The sequence below is a fragment of the Pogoniulus pusillus genome, chromosome 10, assembly GCF_015220805.1.
Source record: "Pogoniulus pusillus isolate bPogPus1 chromosome 10, bPogPus1.pri, whole genome shotgun sequence".
NCBI lineage: Eukaryota > Metazoa > Chordata > Aves > Piciformes > Lybiidae > Pogoniulus > Pogoniulus pusillus.
In genome coordinates, this window is record NC_087273.1 from 36,330,859 (window position 1) to 36,352,865 (window position 22,007).

General features: G+C 43.1%; 1 protein-coding gene across 4 annotated transcripts in view; it reads right to left on the minus strand.

The window, feature by feature from the left end:
- The window catches only part of SPIRE1 (spire type actin nucleation factor 1), a 148,695-nt gene that overhangs the window by 54,457 nt on the left and 72,231 nt on the right, over window positions 1–22,007 (minus strand). For all 4 annotated transcript variants that reach the window (XR_010303775.1, XM_064150254.1, XM_064150253.1 and 1 more), the window contains one exon: window positions 2,837–2,962. Coding sequence is in view for 3 of the 4 variants with exons in the window: in XM_064150254.1 (XP_064006324.1) it covers window positions 2,837–2,962 (126 nt within the window). In the remaining variant the exon portion in view is untranslated. The remainder of the gene's footprint in view (window positions 1–2,836; window positions 2,963–22,007) is intronic.

Genomic DNA, 22,007 nt, shown 5'->3' on the forward strand with positions numbered 1-22,007 from the left:
ATTCCATCTCCAAGGATTACTTCCTCTGACCTAAATGTCCTTTGAATCAGCCCCTAATAGCCTTTGAGAGGCAAATGGTTTCTTTCATTTGGGATTAACTCATAGTGTGCTCTATGTGTGTGATCAGATGTTGTTGGGTTTCGATGTCCAATTACAAGGTGATTAAATAATTTGCATATTCAAAACACTACTCTAGTTTAAAATATCATTTAATATGTTCATAAAACACTGAGAACAGAAATGACTTACTGCTGTTTATCGTGGCCAAACTGGTCAAGAATTACTGGAACAATCTTTCCTTTCTGAGCAGAAAGAAGAACTCCAAAGGATCTTTTCTTTGATCCTCAACATGGACTTTTCAGTAGCTGTTAATTGAGATGTTTCTAGCATGTGTCCCTCAGTTAGTGTATTAGCCACTGGTTAGAACCTTAAGGGGTAGTCATCAAAAGGTGAGATGTGATGAAGATGGTGAGAGGCCTCGAACACAAGCCCTGTGAAGAGAAGCTGAGAGAGCTGGAGTCGTTTTGCCTGGAGGAGGCTCAGGGGTGATCTCATTGCTGTCTACAACTGCCTGAAGGCAGGCTGTAGCCAGGTGGGGTCGGGCTCTTCTGATAGGCAACCAGCAACAGAACAAGGGGACACAGTCTCAAGTTGTGTCAGAGGAGGTCTGGGCTGGATGTTGGCAGAGAGAGTGATTGGCATTGGAATGGGCTGCCCAGGGAGGTGGTGGAATCGCCATCCCTGGAGGTGTTCAAGCAAAACCTGGCTGAGGCACTTAGTGCCATGGTCTGGTTGATTGGATAGGGCTGTGTGTTAGGTTGGACTGGATGAGCTTGGAGGTCTCTTCCAACCTGGTTGATTCTTTGATTCTATGACTATTGATACCAAGGTTCAGGAGACAGATTTAGCACAGAGACCGTATCCTGACTGCTCTCTGTCATGCACATGAATCACAACACAGGCACTACAGAAAACAAGTGGCTCTTCAGCTATGCTGACACAGTCAGAATCATCCTCATATGATACTGCTTCAGGATAAAAAATGCTTTCAGTTTTAGTAGGGCTAGAGGAAAAATTAATGCAAAATTTGACCTCATGCAACACAAAACTATTTCTGAAGGATTCTCCTTGGATGGATGCTTCTCAACCAGGAAGAAAAGACAGCTCCAGACCCTTATGTCTCTGATTGGTTTGCACATTGCACCATCACCTTAAGGATAAAAGCTCTCTTGTGCTGCACTGAGCCTCATCTAACTCTTAAATGAGCTGATTCAGCTCATTAACCTGACAAGGAATGACCCTGTTTTGTTTGGTATTTGCTGTATTTGTTTCCTAGATGCAGAGGAAGGAAAACAGTGAGAGCATGTGTGTGTGGGTGGAACAGCTCTGCTTCTTTCAGCAGCAAAATTTTTACATCAGCCTGTAAAATCTTATCCTGCTTTTCAAAGCTACTGTAGCTCTTGACTTACAAAAGAAAAGAAAATCCAGCAAGGATTTACTAAAAATTATGAAAGTGTTGTTACTTGACAAGTTGGCTGTGGTGAAGGAATCAGCTTCAGGAAGCATGTTTTCCTTCCTGCCCTTCCCCTCACCCACCAGCTTGGTGGTCAAAGCAACCAGCACCTGCACTGAGAATCATAGAATCAACCAGGTTGGAAGGAGACCTCCAAGATCATCCAGTCCAACCTAGCACCCAGCCCTGTCCAGTCAACCAGACCATGGCACTGAGTGCCTCAGCCAGGCTTTTCTTGAAGACCACCAGCGACGGTGCCTCCACCACCTCCCTGGGCAGCCCATTCCAATGCCAATCACTCTCTCTGTGAAGAACTTCCTCCTAACATCCAGCCTATACTTCCCCTGGCACAACTTGAGACTCTGTCCCCTTGTTCTATTGCTGCTTGCCTGGCAGAAAAGCCCAAACCCACCTGGCTACAGCCACCCTTCAGGGAGCTGCAGACAACAATGAGCTCTGCCCTGAGCCTCATCTTCTGCAGGCTGCACACCCCCAGCTCCCTCAGCCTCTCCTCATAGGGTTTGTGTTCCAGGCCTTTCACCAGCTTTGTCGCCCTTCTCTGGACACCTTCCAGCACCTCAACATCTCTCTTGAATTGAGGAGCCCAGAACTGGACACAGTACTCAAGGTGTGGCCTGACCAGTGTTGAGTAAACTGGATTAATACAGTTGTTTATGGAACCATTCTGCAGGTCAGATCACTGAAAACTACCTTTACCAAAACTCATCCCCCAAATTATTCTCCAGCAGACCATTAACTGTAGTGGTTCAGAAGATGGCCTTGCAGGCAACAGGAAGAGCCAAGCAGGCAGTGAAAATAAGCATCACAACCTACAGGCAGAAATTTCCCTTTAAGTTGGCTCTGCTGTGAAGCTGCTGTGACAAAGAACCCAATCATACATCAAAGGTAAAGGAAGCTGCTGACTGAGGACACAATAAAAGCAAAAGGACTCTGAGACAATTTTCACACAAAGATATGGCGTGAGAAGGAGATGAGGCAATAAAATCCAGTGAGGAACAACAGGCAAAGCTCTGAAGCTTCACAACATCCCTGGAACACCAGAGATATTTTTTAGACTCAATTACTCTCCAAGAAAGCCCTCTGATTTATTCCCAAATAGACTAGTCACTAGAAAAAGAGACCTGTAAATGGTTATAGGTCAAAAGAAGAATTCCACAGCTGCAGAACTGCTCTCCCTGAACACTGCAGATCATTTCCCCTAGTGTCTTGACATTCACTAGTGGCTGGGCACAGAAATGATTTTGCAAGCCTAATTCACACAGTAATGAGCTCAAAAGCAGAAAACCTTCTCAGACTGCTTACCTCTTTTGCACTTTTGATTTTGGCCAGGAAAGTGTACAGCTCCATTGTTTCAGCAAACAGAGCCCGACATACTGCTTGGTAGTGGTTTGGCGCCTCTGACCGGGTTGGCAGGTGGGCAGCACACAGCTAGAGAGAAGAATAAAGAGCACCATCAAAACAATGCCTCACTGCTTTTGTTACTGCTGCAGAGCATGAGGTGGCACGAAAGCAAATGCAAAGCAATATTTAGAGCACAACATTTCATGAGCCACTTCAGTTTAGGCAGAGATCGGAGTGTGCTTTCTAAACTTACTGCCATCATTTATAAGGAGTTCTACACAGGCAGTAAAGGAATTGGTTGACCACATCCTGGAAGCCTCTGCAAACCAAGACATTGCCTTTTTGTATGATCATAAAGATGGGAAAAGACCACCAGGATCACTGAGTTCAAACATTGACCCAACACTGCCAAGCCCACCACTAAAGCATGTCCCTAAGCAACAGAGTTACATGGGTTTTGGACACTTTTCATAGAATCATAGAATCAAGCAAGTTGGAAGAGACCTCCAAGATCAGCCAGTCCTAGCTAGCACCCAGCCCTAGCCAGCCAACCAGACCATGGCACTAAGTGCCTCAGCCAGGCTTTTCTTCAGCACCTCCAGGGACGGCAACTCCACCACCTCCCTGGGCAGCCCATTCCAATGGCAAATCACTCTCTATGGCAACAGCTTCCTGCTAACATCCAGCCTACCAACACTCCCCTGAGCAGCCTGTTCCAGGGCTTAACCACTCTTTCAGCAAATAATTTTTCCCTAATGTCCAATCCAAACCTCCCCTGGTGCAACTTGAAGGCATTTCCCCACATCCTGTCCCATGTCACTTGGGATAAGAAACTGATCTCCATCTTGCTCCAACCTCTTCTCAGGTAGTTCTAGTGAGTGAGAAGGTGTCCCCTCAGCTAAGCAACCCCAGTTCCCTTAGCTGCTCCTCACATGCCTTGTTTTCTACACCCTTCATCACTTCTGTTGCCCTTCTTTGGACATGCCCCAGCACCTCAATGCTCTTGTAGTGAGGAGCCCAAAACATTTTTCATTTAACAAACAAAACAGTGACCAAAAACAAAGAGAACATCATTGCAAAGGGAATAAATGCAGTCATACTTCATTTAAACCAGTTTCAACAGCAAGTGGTGTTTAGGTCCCTGCAAATGTGGAAGAGCAATGCAACTGCACCAGCTTATGAAAGGATGGAAAATGAAGCAAGAAAAGAAGTGTAATTGTCAAGCAGTACAAAGCTTTTGAAAATCACCAAGAGCCATGGAAATACAGGCTTCACCTCAGACATTCATGAATATTTCCAGACACAGACAGAGCTGATGTACAGAAGCCTGCAAACCTCTGAAAGCCCTCTCAAACCACTAAGAATCATTCACAACTAGGGTTAAGCAGTCAGTTCAGCATTGCTTTTAGAGTAAAACATGCCCCATTTCCAGCAAGAGAAATTCTACTGAAACCAGCCTTTGTATTTCCAACAGAGAAGCTGAATCCAGCTTCACAAAACATGAACTGCTACTGCCGAACAGCTCAGCACTGACACTAACCAGTGCAATGTCTTTTCCCCCCATCACTTCTAAGTATTCCTCGGGGACATCTTGGTTGGAAATGGACAGAACAAAGTAGTAGCTGTAATTTCTTCCCTAAACAGTTTTAAATAAAAAAAAAACCACCAAAACTGAAACTAAAGCACCCATATTCATAGAATGGTTTAGGTTGGAAAGGACCTCAAAGCTCAGCCAGTTCCAACCTCCTGCCATAAGCAGGGACATCTCCCACTAGAAGAGGTTGCTCAAGACCTCATTCAACTTGGCCTTGAACACCTCCAACCTGTGCCAGTGTCTCACCACCCTCACTGTAAAGAACCCTTTCCTAGCATCTAGTTTGAATTTCCCCTCTTCCAGTTTAAATCGATTATCCCTTGTCCTATCATTACAAGACTTTGTCAGTAGTCCCTCCCCAGCCTTCCTACAGGCCCTTTTCAGATACTGGAAGGCTACTATAAGGTCTCAAGAAGCCTTCTCTTCTCCAGGCCCAACTCTTGGAGCCTGTCCTCATAGCAGAGCTGCTCCAGCCCTCTGAGCATCTTAGTGTTACTATGATATCATACTGTTGTAGATGTTCAAAACAAACAAAAATCCTAACCAAGGCTTAACATCTGTCTGGTCACTGTGTTTTTATTATATATATAGTTGCATTTATAGACAGAGCAAAAACTAAGGCTAAGAACTCCAGGACCTTATAGAAGTCTACAAGGCCAGGAAGGGACTTTTTACAAGGGCTTGTAGTGATAGGTCAAGAAGGAATGTATTGAAGCTCAAAGAGTGCAGAATGAGACTGGATATTAGGAAGAAATTCCTTACAGTGAGGGTGGTGAGACACTGGAACAGGTTGCCCAGGGAGGTCATGGATGCCCATTCCCTGGAGGTGTTCAAGGCCAGTGTGGATGAGGCCTTAAGCAACCTGGTCTAGTGGAAGGTGTCCCTGACAATGGCAGAGGAGTTGGAACTAGATGATCTTCAAGGTCCTTTCCAACCCAAACCATTCTATGAATCTATGAACAAGCCAAAACTTGAGAGAGTAGGTGGCTACAGTCAGATCTCAGAACTAATGCTTGAGACAAAAGCCTTTTAGAAGAGCCCTTAATTAGCCTAGTGGCATACTGGTCTACATCTCTCCTGTCATTACAGTGAATACTGTGGTTACAAGGGCCACAATGCAAGTAAAGCTTGAGATGCTTTCAGTATGATTTAAATCCAGACTGCCACAGCAAGGGGTGGTGCCATGGCCTCCATCTGTCCACATGCACTGATGACCTTTTGCTGGCACCAGAGTTTGTGCCCTGACTCCACGAGGAATACTCAGCCAGGCAAAAATTAACAACGTGAAGGAAGCAGAGCAAGAGATGTCCATGTCCATGGCATGGACACATGCATAGTGGTGCAGGCAAAACGGAGCAAGGGGAACATGCAGCCCAAGTGGGCAAAGGGAGGAAGGGCTGAGCCACTGCTTTTGGTGGCAATCAGGTTTAGACTGGCTCAACCTCACTGATAAGTTGCTTTCTAGGGCCCTAGGCTCCTCACTAGCTTTTATGTCTTCCAGTTAGTGTAACAATACAGAGCTCAGTGGTCCCATTTGCTCAGTTTCTTAGACTCATTTTCACAAGCACAATCCAGACTCTTGCAGTATCCTGTTCAATTTACTGTACCTTTACACCCATCTACTTTTAGTGGTAAAAAAGTACATATCTAAGGAAGGTTTATACATGTGTGAATATATTTTCCTTCTTTCCCTCTTTATGTAGGGAACACAAAGCAGACATGTTCACAGAACTGCCCTTGATTCCTCCCCTTCCAAATTTGCTTTATGATGGCCAAAATTTTCTTATGCTCCTCAAATTTATTTTTGGATAAGGACAAAGTTGACAGGAAATAAAAAACAAACTTTTTTTTCTCCCCTTTCCTTTTTCTTTCCTTCTCATCTCCTTCCCCCTTTTTCTTTCTTTCCTTTTGAACAAACCACACAATCTCCTTTGCAAGTGAAGAGAGAAAACCCCAAAGAGATGCACCTGAAATGTGTGCAAGTGACAGTGTACACCACAAAGACACAAGCTATTAAATTATTTCTCTTGACTTCATGAAAAAGAACATCTAAAAACCCCCAAATTCTGTTTTCCCTTCTCTCAATAACTAGTTCTTACCTGCCTTACTATGTTTTCAGTAAGCTATTTCTGGTTCTTAATTATAGTGCAGACAAAAAGGGTTTCACTCTAAAATACAGCTCTTGCAGGAATAACAATGACTACATGAATAACAACAGCAATTTCAGAAAGGTCATAAAGTGTTGTAAGTCTTCATAGCTGAGAGTAAAACCTGATTATTATAGAGATGGCACGCAGGGTTTTCAGACTTTTTTTCCCCCCCTCTTTATTTAGAAGCATATTAACTAGAAACAATTTGCATCAAATATTGAGTAAGTTAATGAAATGCAGCAGTGGCAAGTTCAAGCAGGGGGTGAATATAAACTCAATTCTGTTATTGAACACAAAGCCAAGCAAAAAAAATATATTAAATGGCTGCTGCTGAACTTAGTTGCAAAAGCAACCACATAAAAAGTTATCCATTTGGTTTGCAAACGTTAGGCTGCAGATACTGAAAGAAGGCCAGCAGCTACCTTTCATGTCCTGAAAATTCAAATCCTAAGCATGCTTTTATTTTGTGAGGATGCACAACATACAAAAACTCTTTGTGGCTGCATTAAGGCAAGTGACTTTGCATAAGTTTTTGGACTGGGGAAAGTAAGTCTGAAGAAAACTGAAAATGCAAATAGGACAAACTGATTTTTTTTCCCCCTCTGGGGCCCCCAACACAAGAAGGAGATGGACCTGCTGGAGTGGGTCCAGAAGATGGCTGTGAACATGATCAGTGGGCTGGAATACCCCTCCTATGAGGACAGGTTGAAGAGCTGGAGATGTTGAGCCTGGAGAAGAGAAGGCTCTCGGGAGACGTTCTAGCTGCATTTCAATATCTGAAGGGGACCTACAGGAAGGCTGGGGAAGGACTGTTTAGAAGGGCTTGCAGCAACAGGATGAGGGACATTGGTTTGGAAGTGGAGCAGGGCAGATTTAGGCTGGACATCAGGAGGAAGTTCTTTACAATGAGAGTGGTGAAACACTGGAACAGGTTTCCCAGAGATGTCATTGAGGCACCATCCCTAAAGACATTCAAGACCAGGCTTGATGTGGCCCTGAGCAACCTGATGCAGTTGGAGATGTCCAACTGCAGGGGGATGGGACAAGATTGACCTTTAAGCGTCCCTTCCAACACAATGCACCCTTTGATTCTGTGATTTCTTGTCATGTATTGTACTTGCTTGCTGTTCAGAGTACCTGGCAAAATGAAAGTCTGGGCAGGCAAGGCAAATCAAGTCACTTCTACCCTGAGCTCAGGATATTTATCCACTTGAAAAATGAATTAAAAATCACACCTCATTTTATGACAGTGCTGCTTGAAAAGCTGTGTTACTGTAACACACCACAAGAATCACACTCTGAATGCTTTATAACTGAGATAAGAATGACAGGCACCTAATGCACTTTTCCTCCTTCTCTTACCACGCTGTAGCAGATGCAAGAAGGCTCAACATTAGGTCTGCATTTTTTTCCCACCCGCTCAGAGTGCACTAAGGAAAGGAAGCTCCTCTGTATGCTGCTTATTCCAACACTTTTCATCCCTCCTCCAGCTCAGTACAAGGGCCTGGTTGTTCTGTTTCCAAGAGAAGTCTCAAGAAGTATGGCTGAAAATAAATGAAGTGCTCTTTGCAAAAGTGGTGAAATATCACAAACATTATCAACTACTGAAACATTAACCAGCTGGGTCTGTAAGTGTCTCCATCTGCAGGCACTGTGAAGAGCTGAGATCTAGCTAAATTTTATTTTCTTTTCCAATTAAGTCTATCCAAAACCCAGCTTGACCCAAAGCATTCAATCTTTGCTTAGATTGCTAAGAAGATTAAAGACTGTTTCCATCCACACTCAGGGTTCACAGAGAAAAAAGGCATTATGTAAATATACCACAGCCTTGCCAGCTCCTCTGTCCAAATTCATCCTCAACTGACTAGGAGACAAGAGCGCACCAAGCCAAGGTAGCCTTAACAGAAAGCACCATTTAACCACCCAAAGAGATCTAACAGCATTTCTTGCATCTGTTTAAATACATTCCATCAAAGTCTCCATCAAAAATACAAGCAATTCACCCACAAAATTCAGGCAGGGTTGCAAAAACCTTTCTGGCTAGGTAAATACTGGAAGCTGCATGAAAATGCCTGGCCTGATAGAATTTAGATTTCAAAAGACAAGACACATTTCCACTTTCACAGAACTCATAGAATCAACCAGGTTGGAAGAGACCTCCAAGATCATCCAGGCCAATCTATCACCCAGCCCTAGCCAATCAACCAGACCAGGGCACTAAGTGCCTCAGCCAGGCTTTTCTTCAGCACCTCCAGGGACGGCAACTCCACCACCTCCCTGGGCAGCCCATTCCAATGCCAATCACTCTCTCTGCCAACAACTTCCTCCTAACATCCAGCCTAGACCTCCCCTGGCACAACTTGAGACTGTGTCCCCTTGTTCTGTTGCTGGTTGCCTGGCAGAAGAGCCCAACCCCCACCTGGCTGCAACCTCCCTTCAGATAGTTGTAGACAGCAGTAAGGTCACCCCTGAGCCTCCTCTTCTCCAGGCTAAACAACTTGCAATCATCTTGGGCAGAGAGCCTGTATGGATGCTCCTGAGAGAAGAAAAGTTCTTTTTACCATGGGCCACAGAGACAAGCTCCTGTGACTATGCAAAATAACCTCTCCCAGCCTGCAAACACCAGGCTGGTTAAGAGTTCTGAAAGCCTTGGAGTATTAACACAGCATTAAAGATGTGCCTTTTCTTAAGCACCAGGAAGAAGGGACTTGACCCAACAGAGTACTGAGCATGCAACTGTACCAGGTATCTGCCTCAGCCTTTGCAGTATGGTCATGAAACAGGTTTGAAAAACAGAAGATCCTGAGATGCCTTCCCAGTCAAGGTTATTTTTGGAACCATTTTCTCTCCATGCACATAAACTAGACCTGGAGATCAGGCTTTTAAAAAAACATATAACCTTTTATTCTTATCACTATGAACACCAAAGAGCCATTTGCCTTATAAGAAACATCTTACCACACAGCATCTATGTATTTGTAAAACTCCACTGAGCATTTTCTGAAATGCTTCTCTCTTTATTATCCAGAGGATAATTACCAGAGGAACAAGAAGTGTTTTGATTAAGAGTAAGTTGTTTCTGTCTGCTAGGACCATCCATTTGCATAGCACACAAGACTGAGGCACGGTGCAAGTTTTGAAGTGACACCTGGAGTCAGCTCATCTCCTCCCTATCAGTTGACAGCTCCTCTTTCAAACTTCTCAGGCAGAGATTTGCCCCTGGCACTGTAATTGCAGTGAGCTAGGGACTCACTAAACCCTCTGATACAGGACTTCAGGGGTATATTTGTGAGGCAAGACTGAGTTAAGACAAAAGAGATGGGAGCAGAGATAGCTATTAAACCACAAAATAGTGTCACAGAAATTACTCACAGAAAGGTACTCTTCTCTAAGCTACCTGCAGAAGCTTTGTAACTTTTTTAACTGGCATTTCAAATCCTCATCTGCAAGTGCCATGGAATGTCCAAGTGCTTGATGTGTCAGCTCCTCAGTAATTTCACCCACCTCAAGGAAAAGGTAGGATTTGTGGAAATTAAAGCAAATTGCTATTTTGCTGGTGTCAAGCACCTCATTATTTAAGAGTTTTCCTTCAATCTGTTCAGGCTTTGCCCTTGTGCTGGTAGTTGTTGTTTTGATCATATTTTTCATTGCTTTGGGGCTGACAAGAGAAGAACTATCCAGTGCTCTACTTACACAAGTGTGAGTGATCCCTCCCATAAAATAGCTTAGCAAATGCATTCTGTCTTTACTGATTTCCCTATCTAATATGAAAACCCCAAGGCAGGAACAAAGCTTTTGTATTTATAGTGATCTTCATTGGTTCCCTCTTCAGGACTATTGAAAAAAAAAAGAAACAAATATAACAGCTCAAATTAAAGAGAAAAAATTGTAAATGGGAATCAGATGATGCAAGGACTGAAAGCAACGTTTTGCATAAGATCTTGATCCATAAAAGAAGTGTTCAGTTGACTGTATTGTACAATCTTCATCATCACTAACTACTCTCTGCTTTGCAAACTCCAAGGATTAAAGACCTTGAGCAAATTATCTATATACCTGCTTACATGTGTCACAGAGGAATGGACTGAGAGATGTTTTCCAACGCTCTCCTGAGTCAAAGCTTAAGTCAGTGTGGGAGCTGAAAAGAGGTGAGTAGACTGTGTTTGGGAAACGCTGCAGTGCCAATTCACAGACCTGAGCTGGCTTTAGAAACACTTGAACAATGCAGCAATGCTCAGGATGAAACTGCTGCACAACACAGGATATTCTTCCACTATTTACAGTGAGGGTGGTGAGACACTGGAACAGGTTGCCCAGGGAGGCTGTGGATGCCCCCTCCCTGGACGTGTTAAAGGCCAGGATAAATGCAGCCTTGAGCAACCTGTGCTAGTGGAAGGTGTCCCTGCCCATGACAGGGGTGTTGGAACTGGATGATCTTTGAGGTCCCTCCCAAACTAAACCATTCCATGAACAAACTCTGCTTTCTTCTAAACAGAATATCTGTCCCAACATTCTTTCCTCCAGGTACTGATTGCCCTGAGGTGCTGAGCGCTGCAATGCATTTTCTGCCTTAAAATCCTACATTTCACAGCTACTTGAAGAGCCTTAATTAATTTTCCACACTATTAAGACTGAATTCAAGCAGTGATGAGAATCTTGCTAAAATTTCAGCAGACAGCAACTGCAAGACTAACACCTCACTGAAGCATCTCACTTAGAAACCTGAACCTTCTCCAGCAACAGAAACAATTAAAGGTGAAGAGTGCAGTCTGTTGCATGTACAAAGGACTGGCTTTAGGAAAACAAGTCTTATATTTAACACAACTACAAGCATTTAAAACTCACGCTGGTGTTAAGAAATGGAAAGCAAACTACACCATCCATCACTGACTACATTCCAGTTTTGAAGCCCAATCTGGTATTTTTCATGCTCAGTGCACCCTATGCTTACTCTTTATTAGCTTTCTAAGCACAGAATGAAGACCTCGACTATCAGACCTCAAAGGAAGGTCAAGCTGTGTTTTTGTGAGATGCTGATACTTCCACTGGACATTTTGATGCTGTTTTTCATCACTGGCTGACTAATTTTATGTGCTAGTGCAGACTTCCTGACAAAGTTGCACTCATATAAAACCTCCTTTCTTCTTGAAAGCTATTAAGCTGTTTTTACCCCTCAATTACACCTCCCATACAGCTGTTTCTGGACCATGTGGTAGGTGTACTGTCACACTGCCTTTACACAGCGGACTAACAACATCCTGCTTCTCAAAAAGGCGAGCTTCAAAAGAGCCAATTAAGTGAAAACCAATTCTGCATTCTCCCTTAGTTTGAGAGAAACTGTGCTGTGTTGTTCCTTCACAAAAGAATGGAAGAATTAATCATATAAATATGCAGTAATCTGAACTTGCTAGCTCTCCTTCTTTGACTATTCAGGGGCACATCAATGGGATTATTCATGAGCAAGGGAGAAATCTGACAATTCCTATTTTCCCCCTTCTTTTCTAGGAAATGTCAACCAACCCCTGCAACATTTAGCAAAACCACTAGTGAGCCTGTCTGCAGAGCCTATTTTTGAAGCTCTCTGCCTCTCGAGGCTCTGTGTGCACTGGGCAGCCCTCATCTGCACCACTCACACATCTGCATTTCATGCAGGAGCAGCAGCGTGAAGAACAGGATGGAGGCATGTGGGTAAGAAAAAAAGCTTCAGAAGCCAAGTTGAGGCACAGATGGGGAAACGTGATAAAAATGGATAATTAAAGGACAAGGGGAGTGGCTGCACACATTCACAGGGTGACCTGTAGTTATTTAGCTAACAGCCCATTAAGCTGTGGAACCACCCTTTACATTATTAAATAACTTAGAACCAAAGAACTGATAACAAAGAGTTGCACCCCTGTAATGTCACTTTGTACACTTGCCTGTCTCAGGCTCTCCTTGGGGCTGAAGGGTGCCTTTCTACTGGAAGTATTACATCTGTTCAGCAGAAAAGTGAGCAGAGTTGGGATTGGGTGAGGATGTTTGACATATGCAGCAGAGAATGAGAGCAGGATGGATGCCCTTCTTTCTTTCCCTCTCCCCAAGCCTCCATACAAACACACAAAGCTGCCATTGCACTCAGGGTACTGCCTGAAAGGAAAAACAAATCCAGAGCATCTCTGGAAAAAACCAAGAGAAAATAGTGATTTTTTCTTTTCCAAACAGAATACAACCCAATTTTATCCAAAGTCAGCAGAATATGGTAGGGAACAACTCTCAAATCCAGAACCAAATCTGGCACACAGAGAACATCAAGGAGAGAATAATGCAGGAGAGGTTTTCAATAATGCCCATCAATGTCATTACTGAAGAGTTCAGATGCTTGCATACTTACTAAAAGAGAGAAAACACATTAATGTAAGGTCATTTTATTCATGAGTCACTTAAAATCCAATTAAAATATATCAGCTAAAATAAAAACATGCACTTTCCTTGGCAGCAATTTAAGAGGTCATGTATAGAGCTTTAAAATATGTGTGTGGGAAGCTTGTTTGTTTTTATGTAAAGCACTGAAACTTCTCTGTGTAGACATAATAATAATTTGCTTTCATGTTTTGTCCTGAAGCATGACTTTTTATTCCCATCCAAAAACACAAAACAAAACAAATCTCCAGCTGCATAACTACACTTAAAAAGCTTTTTAAACTTCACTCCCAACGAATAAATCCTGCAACTTCTAAGCAGGCTCATTTTCCTTTCATTAGATCTAAGTGTGTGGAAAGCTATGCTGATCCTTCATGTGCCATACTCCTTATTTGCAGTACCTTTTGTCAGGAAAATCATGTCTTGAAACTGATTGCATGAAAAAGCCCTGCAGAAAAATTCTTCCTCTTCTTCTTCTAGGTGAGTATGATTAACATTCTCTTCTTAAAAGTTGCAGCTACTACATTTACACTGCCATTGTCTTATCAGGGTTCTCAGTGCCATGGTCTAGTTGCTTGGACAGGGCTGGGTGCTAGGTTGGACTGGATAATCTTGGAGGTCTCTTCCAACCTGGTTGATTCTATGATTCTATGATCAAGCATACCAGTTATACAAATGTAAGTATTTAAAACATATACCCCCTCTAAGAGAGGTATAAAGAAAATCATTTAACCCACAATTTATTTGGTATCCGGTTGAAAACAAGGTACTGCAATTTTGATTCAAATATATATCCTTGCTAATTCAAGTACAAATGTACCTCCTTGTTTATATGAGTGTTCTCCTTGATTCCCCCTTGTTTCTAGTGGAGGTGTCCTTTCCTGTCCTTTTCTTCTAAGCACATTCCATTCCTGGAAATGGTCTCCAGTATGGTAACTACTAGAAATTGAATTAGAGTCAATGCCTTTGACACACCCCCTGTATATACTTGGGATTAACCACCTGTAGGGATTGCAGATGGTGTTTATACCACTCTGAATGCTCAGAGGCTTGAGGGAAAGGCTTTACTGCTTTGCTCTGGCTCTACACATTTCTTGCCAACAGGAGTAAAGTCACCACACTGTTATGGATTCAAGACCAATTCATATATCCCACATATCACTGAGCTTACACCACAGGAGTCATATAGTAGGAGCTTCCTTGCCATGGTTGCCTCGCAGTCCATGCTCCATGTGTCCTCTCACCCTTACGACACTAGAAATTACCAATTCCATTTAGCCAGTGGATATCTGAGGCTGACTCAAAGGCCACTGGGCTGCTCAGGAATCTTTTCCTATAAAGATAATGTTAAAACTGTGGATCAAAGTCACAGCTGACCAGATCATGAAGGATGCTGGAGGGTATTTTTCCATCATGAGCCTATTTGTTGGTCCATTCTCACTCCTATCTGCAAAAAAGCTTTCAGTCTCTGTCCAGAAATTTAGAACTGTAGGGAATTACTATGCATCTTCTAGTACTTGGTGGTTTTCCTGACACCTTAGGTCCTGATCTTGTAGGTATATGTATGAAATACAATCTCCATGGTTTGTAATTAAGAGACTGTGGATATTCTAGTACAGTCTAAAGGCTGATCTCTTGCTCTTCAAATATATGGCTTTTATTTTAACATATTGGTTCCATGGAGGGGACAGGAATGAGTCCTTGCTTCTAAACAGGATCGACAACACAAGATGAGAAAGCAAAGATACAGAACTAGAGAGATTCCTCTCTTGATAACAAACTGAATTCAGGAACATTTATACTTCTTCCCTAGGATCTGCTTGCCTTTTCTAACAGTTATCTTGCTCATTTCAAAACACACCACTTGAGGAAGGAGGCAAAGCCACTCACCTTGGCCAATCCCCAACTGCAAGACCAAGCAAAGTTTGGTTTATTATCAAAAAGAGGTGTCTGAACTTTCAAATGCTCGGCATGCTTTTTGAAATGAGTTTCTTTGCACACACACATACATACATAAAATTAGGGAAAAAGAAATACAGGATTTCCTCACTTTTAATTGATATAACAATTTTACACTTTCCAACCACATCAGATAAACCTTTCCATTAGAATCATAGAATCAACCAGGTTGGAAGAGAACTCCAAGATCATCCAGTCCAACCTATCACCCCGCCCTATCCAATCAACCAGACCATGGCACTAAGTGCCTCAGCCAGTCTTTGCTTGAAGACCTCCAGGGATGGTGCCTCCACCACCTCCCTGGGCAGCCCATTCCAATGGGAAATCACTCTCTCTGTGAAGAACTTCTTCCTAATATCCAGCCTATACCTACCCTGGCACAACTTGAGACTGTGTCCCCTTGTTCAATTGCTGGTTCTATTGCTTCTTATCTAAGAAGCAGCTTTGTAGAACAAAACACATTCTGCAGAAAAAGGGATGTGTCATTGGCAGAGAATCATTCAGGAACAAAGAACAACAACAACGAGAAACAGCAACAAAAAGAAATACACAGCACAACCCAGCTACCAGCCACCTCTTCATCAAAATCTTATCCTTTGAAACAAAGAAAATGGAAGAAATCAAATCACTGTCCTAGTTCTCCACTCAACTGCTGCACCAGTGCTTTGTTTTCAAACACAGCTCTTAAAATAGTTAACCTATTTTGTGCCAAGTGTTCTAAAGACGTGCACCATAGATAATGATTTACCTGTTCTCAGTTACATATCATGAAAGATCTATCTCTGCAAGCCAGGCAGGAACTCCCAGCTCAGTTATCCAACTTCAAAGCTGCCTTTCAAAAGCCCTGGCCCTTGCAGAGGCATCTACTGCAGGTCTGTTGCAATAGATGCTTTTTCATGATACGTTTATCAATGCCTTCCAAAGCTGAAATGTAAAAGGCATTAAATCTTTGGAAGGTAATTAATACTGCAGCGACCTCAGTCCGTGGAGAATAAGGTTATCAAAGGGGTGATCGTGGTAGAGCACTCTGTTGCCTGCAGTCAAAGACCAACTGTTACTCTCAGGTAACTCTTTTCTATACTGACATTATTCTTGATAAAGCCACCTTTGAGGGATGAAACTCGGGGCAGTTCTTCTTAAAACAAACAAGAGCAAAGTACAGGTAACGAGATATGGAGATACATAAATATTTCAACCAGTGCTACCCTCGGCAAGATGAAAGGCAGTTTAACACCAACTTCATAGAGAAGAACTTGATAGTGATGGGTAACTGGCAAACTGCCTCGACTAGGAGTTTGTTGACAGCTCTGAACTTAATTTAGGATGTACCATCACATCTACAAAGGGACTGGTGTAAAACCAACGAGTGCCAAAGCTTGCAGCTTGTTCTGTCAGCAAAGATAACTGAAAACATCACTCTCTTGTCAAAAAGCCCCCAACTAAGCGTTTCTGAAGGACTTTTTGCCAAGATTCTTAAGCCTGTATCAGAGTCCCACAAGAAGGACAACTTCAGGTGGAAGCTGGGGGAGGTGGGGAAGGCATGAGGGGTTTGCTTCAGTCAAACTCTGCATGATACCAGCAGGGAGCTGCCAAGAAACCATTCTGCTTGCAGCATCTCCATTAAAAGGCCTTGACAGCTGCCAAATTAACCTCAAAGAGAGGTTATCTTTACCTGCCAGAGCGGTAAAGAAAATTATTAATCATGTTATTGTGGTAGGCATGTAAGACAATAGAGGTTGGTGGGGGGTGGCCTACTTATCTTGCCAGTCATCTCACCTCTGCCATGTGCCCAAGCAGAAGTAATAGCCAGTGGGAGATGACAAAGTTTCATCTTTATGGTAGGAAGTGTCCTGGATGTGACAGAGACACACCTCCTGTTTACCTGCTCCCTTGACCCTAGAGTCAGGCTGAGGGCAGACAAGTGTCATGCATCTGTCCACCAGGAAAGCACCTGAAAGCAGCTGACACAACTCACTTCTTCCTCTCTCCTTCTTCAGCCACTTAGGACAAAAAGTGGTCCCAGGTAAGAAAGAAAACCCAACCTGTTGTGTTCAGAGGTACATTTCTTACAACTATTTTTTGGGGCTGTTATTATATTTAAAAGGTTTTACAGAATCACAAAACAAATCATAGAATGGTTTGGGTTGGAAGGGACCTTTAAAGGTCATCTAGCCAAAACCCCCTGCAGAAGGGATATCTTCAACTAGAGCAAGTTGCTCAGTGTCAGTCCAACCTGACCTGGAATGGTTCCAGGGATAGGGCTCCTACCACCTCTCTGGGCAAACCAGCATCTCACCACCCTCAGTGTAAAAAAATTCTTCCTTTTCTCCAATTTAGATCTCCCCTCTTTCAGTTTAAAACCATCACCCCTTGTCCTGTCACAACAGGTCCTGCTAAGAAGTCTGTCCCCAGCGTTCTTTTAGACACCCTTGAAGTACTGAAAGGCTGCCATTAAGTCTTGCTGGAGCCTTCTCCTGGTTGCACAACTCCAGCTTTCTCAGTCTGTCCTCACAGCAGGCCTGTAAGGACAGATTTCAACAGTTCGTTTAAGGTGACACCATGAAGTCAAGTGCCTCTGGCAAGCAGGCTCTTCACTGCAAAGTCCCCAGCAAAATGCCTTGGCTCCGAAGGCAGGAAGCTCCATCTCCAGGACAAAGAACTGCAGTAAAGCACCCCTCCTTGGCTCACTAACATTTGAAGGTGAAAAACACTGACATCACCCCTTCAAACCCAGCACACTGGTTACTTTCAAAGCAAAGCAGACCATGTGTTGACCTCAAATTACACTGCCCAGAACAAAAAAAACCAAGACAACTGTTTAAGACACCAACTGACATCACTTTAATAAATGAAACCTGTCTACCAACATAATTCACTTAAAGACTTTGTCACGTTCAAAGCTGCTTTAAAATGACTTTAAACGGATTTACGCCTACTGTCCCCAGCTTTCCTGATCAAGCTTAGGGACAAGAACCCCTTCACTTTCTGTACAGCCATTATAGGAACTTAAATGCAAAACCAGGGGCCAAACTAACTTACTGAATATTTTCATTTCCAAATGCCTTTTTTTCTTTTCTTCTTCTTGTTTTGTTCGTGGGTTTTTGTCTTTGGGGGTTTTTGTTTGTTTGGAGATATTTGGGGGTTTGGGTTTGTTTGTGGGTCGGTTTCTGTTGTTTGGTTGGCTGGGTTAGGGTTTTGGCTTGGTTTGGTTTTTTTTTACCCCATAGCCATTGAAAATATTAGAGTGTGACTTGATTACTCCAGCCATGAAAAGACCTAATAAATGATGTCTGACTACACTCTCCTGAACTTCATGGTTTTCATTAGTTTACCTTTTGATGATACTACAGAAGCCAAAGATGCTTCATTTTCCTCCCCCAATGCCATCATGATTTCAAACATCATTTTATAATCATTTCATTTTAAAAGGTGGATTGAAGGCAGAGGTATTTCATGTCCACCTACTCAGGTGTCTGTTTTTGATACAGTGGACTGATCAACATGAAATGATTAGAAGGGACCAGTTCCTTTGGCATCATGAGAATTTGCTCATCTGAAGCAAGTGTCAGTCTTAGTGCTCACATTAAGAAATTCTGGCATGCCAAAACAGAAAAACAAACACAAGTGTTCACCAGGACCTTCTTGCCCTGACTCCTTGTCCAAATAGGAAGCCAAGAAAAAAAACATCCAGCTCTCTTTTGGTTTAAATTGCCAGAAGTAGCTTGTTCTTCCTTGCTATGATGAACTTAGCAACAATAAAACGAATGCCTGGCTTTTCTAGTGTTTAAAATCAAGTTGATAGCCTCTTTCTCAGAGGTGCAAATACATAAGTTACAGTAATACAAAGGGTTTTGTTCTCCCTTGGGGTCAAAGGCAATAAAACCCCTCCTCTGTTTTCCATCCAACCAGGCTTCCAAAAACATCTTCTTAGTGCCTTCCTGACTGGCTTTACACAAAGCATTACCCCCATGTGCAGCTGGCTTCCTTCAGCACAATCCCTTAGCTCCATGCCCCTGCCTATCCCTCAGCTAAATCTTCTTTGTATGATTTAGTTTGGGTCTCTAAACAGAGAGGAGCCACAGTTGCCACTCAGCACTGCCAGTTTGCTCCACCTCCCCACATAAAACGCCCGAATTCCCATGCCTGATGTCTTCCTAGAGCACACAGGCAGGCCTACACCTTCTCTTCAACCCATGCTCTGTCAAACTTCCCCAAGACTTTCTCTCTTGGGGCTACTACACAGGTTGCTGTGATTAGCAAGGCTGCAGAATTAAATAACTCATGAGAACTACTCACCCAAGGCTTGTGTGTGCAGATGATGCACAAGCTTTGGGATGGGGTGGCCCAAGCAATGCAGTAAAGCAAAGCTAAGACTGCCCACTGAAGCTGTTACCCAGAAGAATGCTACTCATCTCACTGTGTGACTCCATTTAAAACAGTTATAAATCACTCATTTGAAATTGGGAGACCTTGTCGTGGCCTTTCAGTAGAGGGAACTGATAAGAAAGATGGGGAGAGATTTTTAGCATGATGAGTCATGACAGGACAAGAGGTCATGGTTTTAAACTAACAGAGGGGAGATTCAGACTAGATACAAGGATGGTCAAATACTGGCCTAGCTTGCACAGAAAGGTGGTAGATGATCCACCCCTGGAAACATTCAAGGTCAAGTTGGATGGGGCTCTGATCAACCTCACCTAGTTGAAGATGTCCCTGCTTATTGCAGAGAGATTGGACTAGATGACCCTTAGAGGTCCCTTCCAACCCAAACCACACTATGTCCCTATGAAATCCACTCAGGGTCATGCCTCCGGTGGGCAAGAGTCTTTTGAAACCTACTTCATTAGGACTGCTTCAGTTACAATACTATTGAAGGATGTCACAGCTACATGTTTTAAACAACAACCTTTAAACAAAATCTTTTCACTAAGAACAGTAAAACATTCTGTCTTCAGAGCCATCTTTGGGATAAATATGACATTCTGACTTTTAAATTCAGATCTCCTTGGAGTCAGCACAATCTAATAAACACTTCTTATTTCTCTGCATCAAATGGCCTTATCTCACTTCAGGATTTTTCTAATATACATCATGCAGCAGTACACTGAGCAAAGGGGAGCAGAAAGAAGCACCACAGAAACACAGTAAGCAAGAGCATATTAAAAACAGAAAAATAGAAAGAGTAATATTGTGGAAAGGTAGTGGTACTTAAGTCAATTTAAACAACTTTCCTCCAAATGTTTTGTTTCTTTTAATGCTGTTACCAGTACCAAAATAAATGCATCGAAAGAAACTTTGCCTCAAGCCCAAGGCTCCCTCTTGAATAATTCAAAAGCAAGATCACAATGGCTTAATTAAAGGGCCCTTGCTCCGTTTCTTTCCTTTCCCCATGTTGCTGTTACAGTACAATATGCCTCTGTAAAGAATTAAGTAAGCATCTATCTTTGTAGCATCGCTGCTGCTTCCATTTCATTTGGCAAGGCAACTGTGCCATCCTTAAAGTGACTCTGAACTGCTGCTATACCCACAGGTTTTCATACAACTGCTATCAGTAAGAAAAAAATCTGAGCATCCTCAAATGTATCCAGAACTAGAAAAGACAAAGCTTCCACAAACGCTTTTCCTCTCTTGAATGGGGCGATTAATTCAGGAGTTGAACACCTCACAGAAGTTAAAGGTAACAAAATTCACAGTGGGAAAGCACTTGGAGATTCTGCTGCTGGATCTTTCAGCCTGGAAGGGCTAACATATTTCCCCTACTGGTAAATCAACTGGCCTAATTAAGACGTTCTCTTCCACACCATAAATCTTGCCTCTCTGGTACCTGTGGAGCATGACAAGAGCACCTATACTGTCCTTTTTAAACAAGAGCTGTACATGCACAACTTCAAAACTGCAGAAACAAGTTAATCTACTGTCTTGTTTTAGTCTGTGAGGGCAGCTACAGGGAGCATTGAGCACATAATGCTACAGGAGGGAGAAAACTGTACAGCAACTTTGCTTGTCACCCTTAATTTACTTGGCTACTAAAACATGTACCACACGCACAGTGTAAATAATACATGGAGTACTGGTAACATACATGGGGCATTCCCTATGGAATGCTAGCATTACATGGAAATCAAAGAACACTTGTGCCTCACAGCCATGATAGAAGACATCATGTGAATCTGTATAAAAGCAGCCTGCACTTCTCAAGTAGCAGAAGCAGCCAATAGAGCTAAAAAGTTATCTGCAATGCCATGAACATCCCAGACTGTGAAGTCTGCATGGTTGGGAATTAGATTCCAAGACAACGGGCTGCCCAGGGAGGTGGTGGAGTCGCCGTCCCTGGGGCTGCTCAAGGCAGGATTGGACGTGGCACTTGGTGCCATGGTCTAGCCTTGAGCTCTGTGGTAAACGGTAGGACTTGATGATCTATGAGGTCTCTTCCAACCTCGGTGATACTGTGACACAAATCTTTGCCAAACCCTAACGTAGGACAAGCTGCCATCCTGGCTAATTTCTCTGAGCAGATTTACTGTCTTTACCAGGCTGACAGTGAATCTGAAACATCTATCATGGCCTCATGTGCACTTACCAGCTCTAACACCTGGAGAGAAGAGGTGAGTTGAAGAGACACACACATAGGCTCAGGCAGATCCCTTCAGCTTTGGACGGGTCAGTCTGCACTGCTTGGCTGAGCACTAGAGTTCATCCGTGGGGCAGAGAGGATATGGGTCACTTTTGTAACAGCAGCTCTGGTTAAACTCTGCTATGGGTCACTACAGCACTGTGTTAATTGACCATTACCCTGATTTCCAGTCATTAGTTAGAATTTCAAATTAATCTGATCAAACAAAACATACCTTGTGAAAGTAAACACTCAGTGATCTGCTTTAGTCTCCTGGCTCTATTTTAGGCAGCTCAGGCTAACACAAGTGCTTAGATGGATGCTTCAGATTAAACCTCAGGTTCAGACGTGTTACTGCTAACAGGCTGCTCTGCACATTTGAGACACTGGCATTCTGGAAGGGAAAACTGGAGCTCT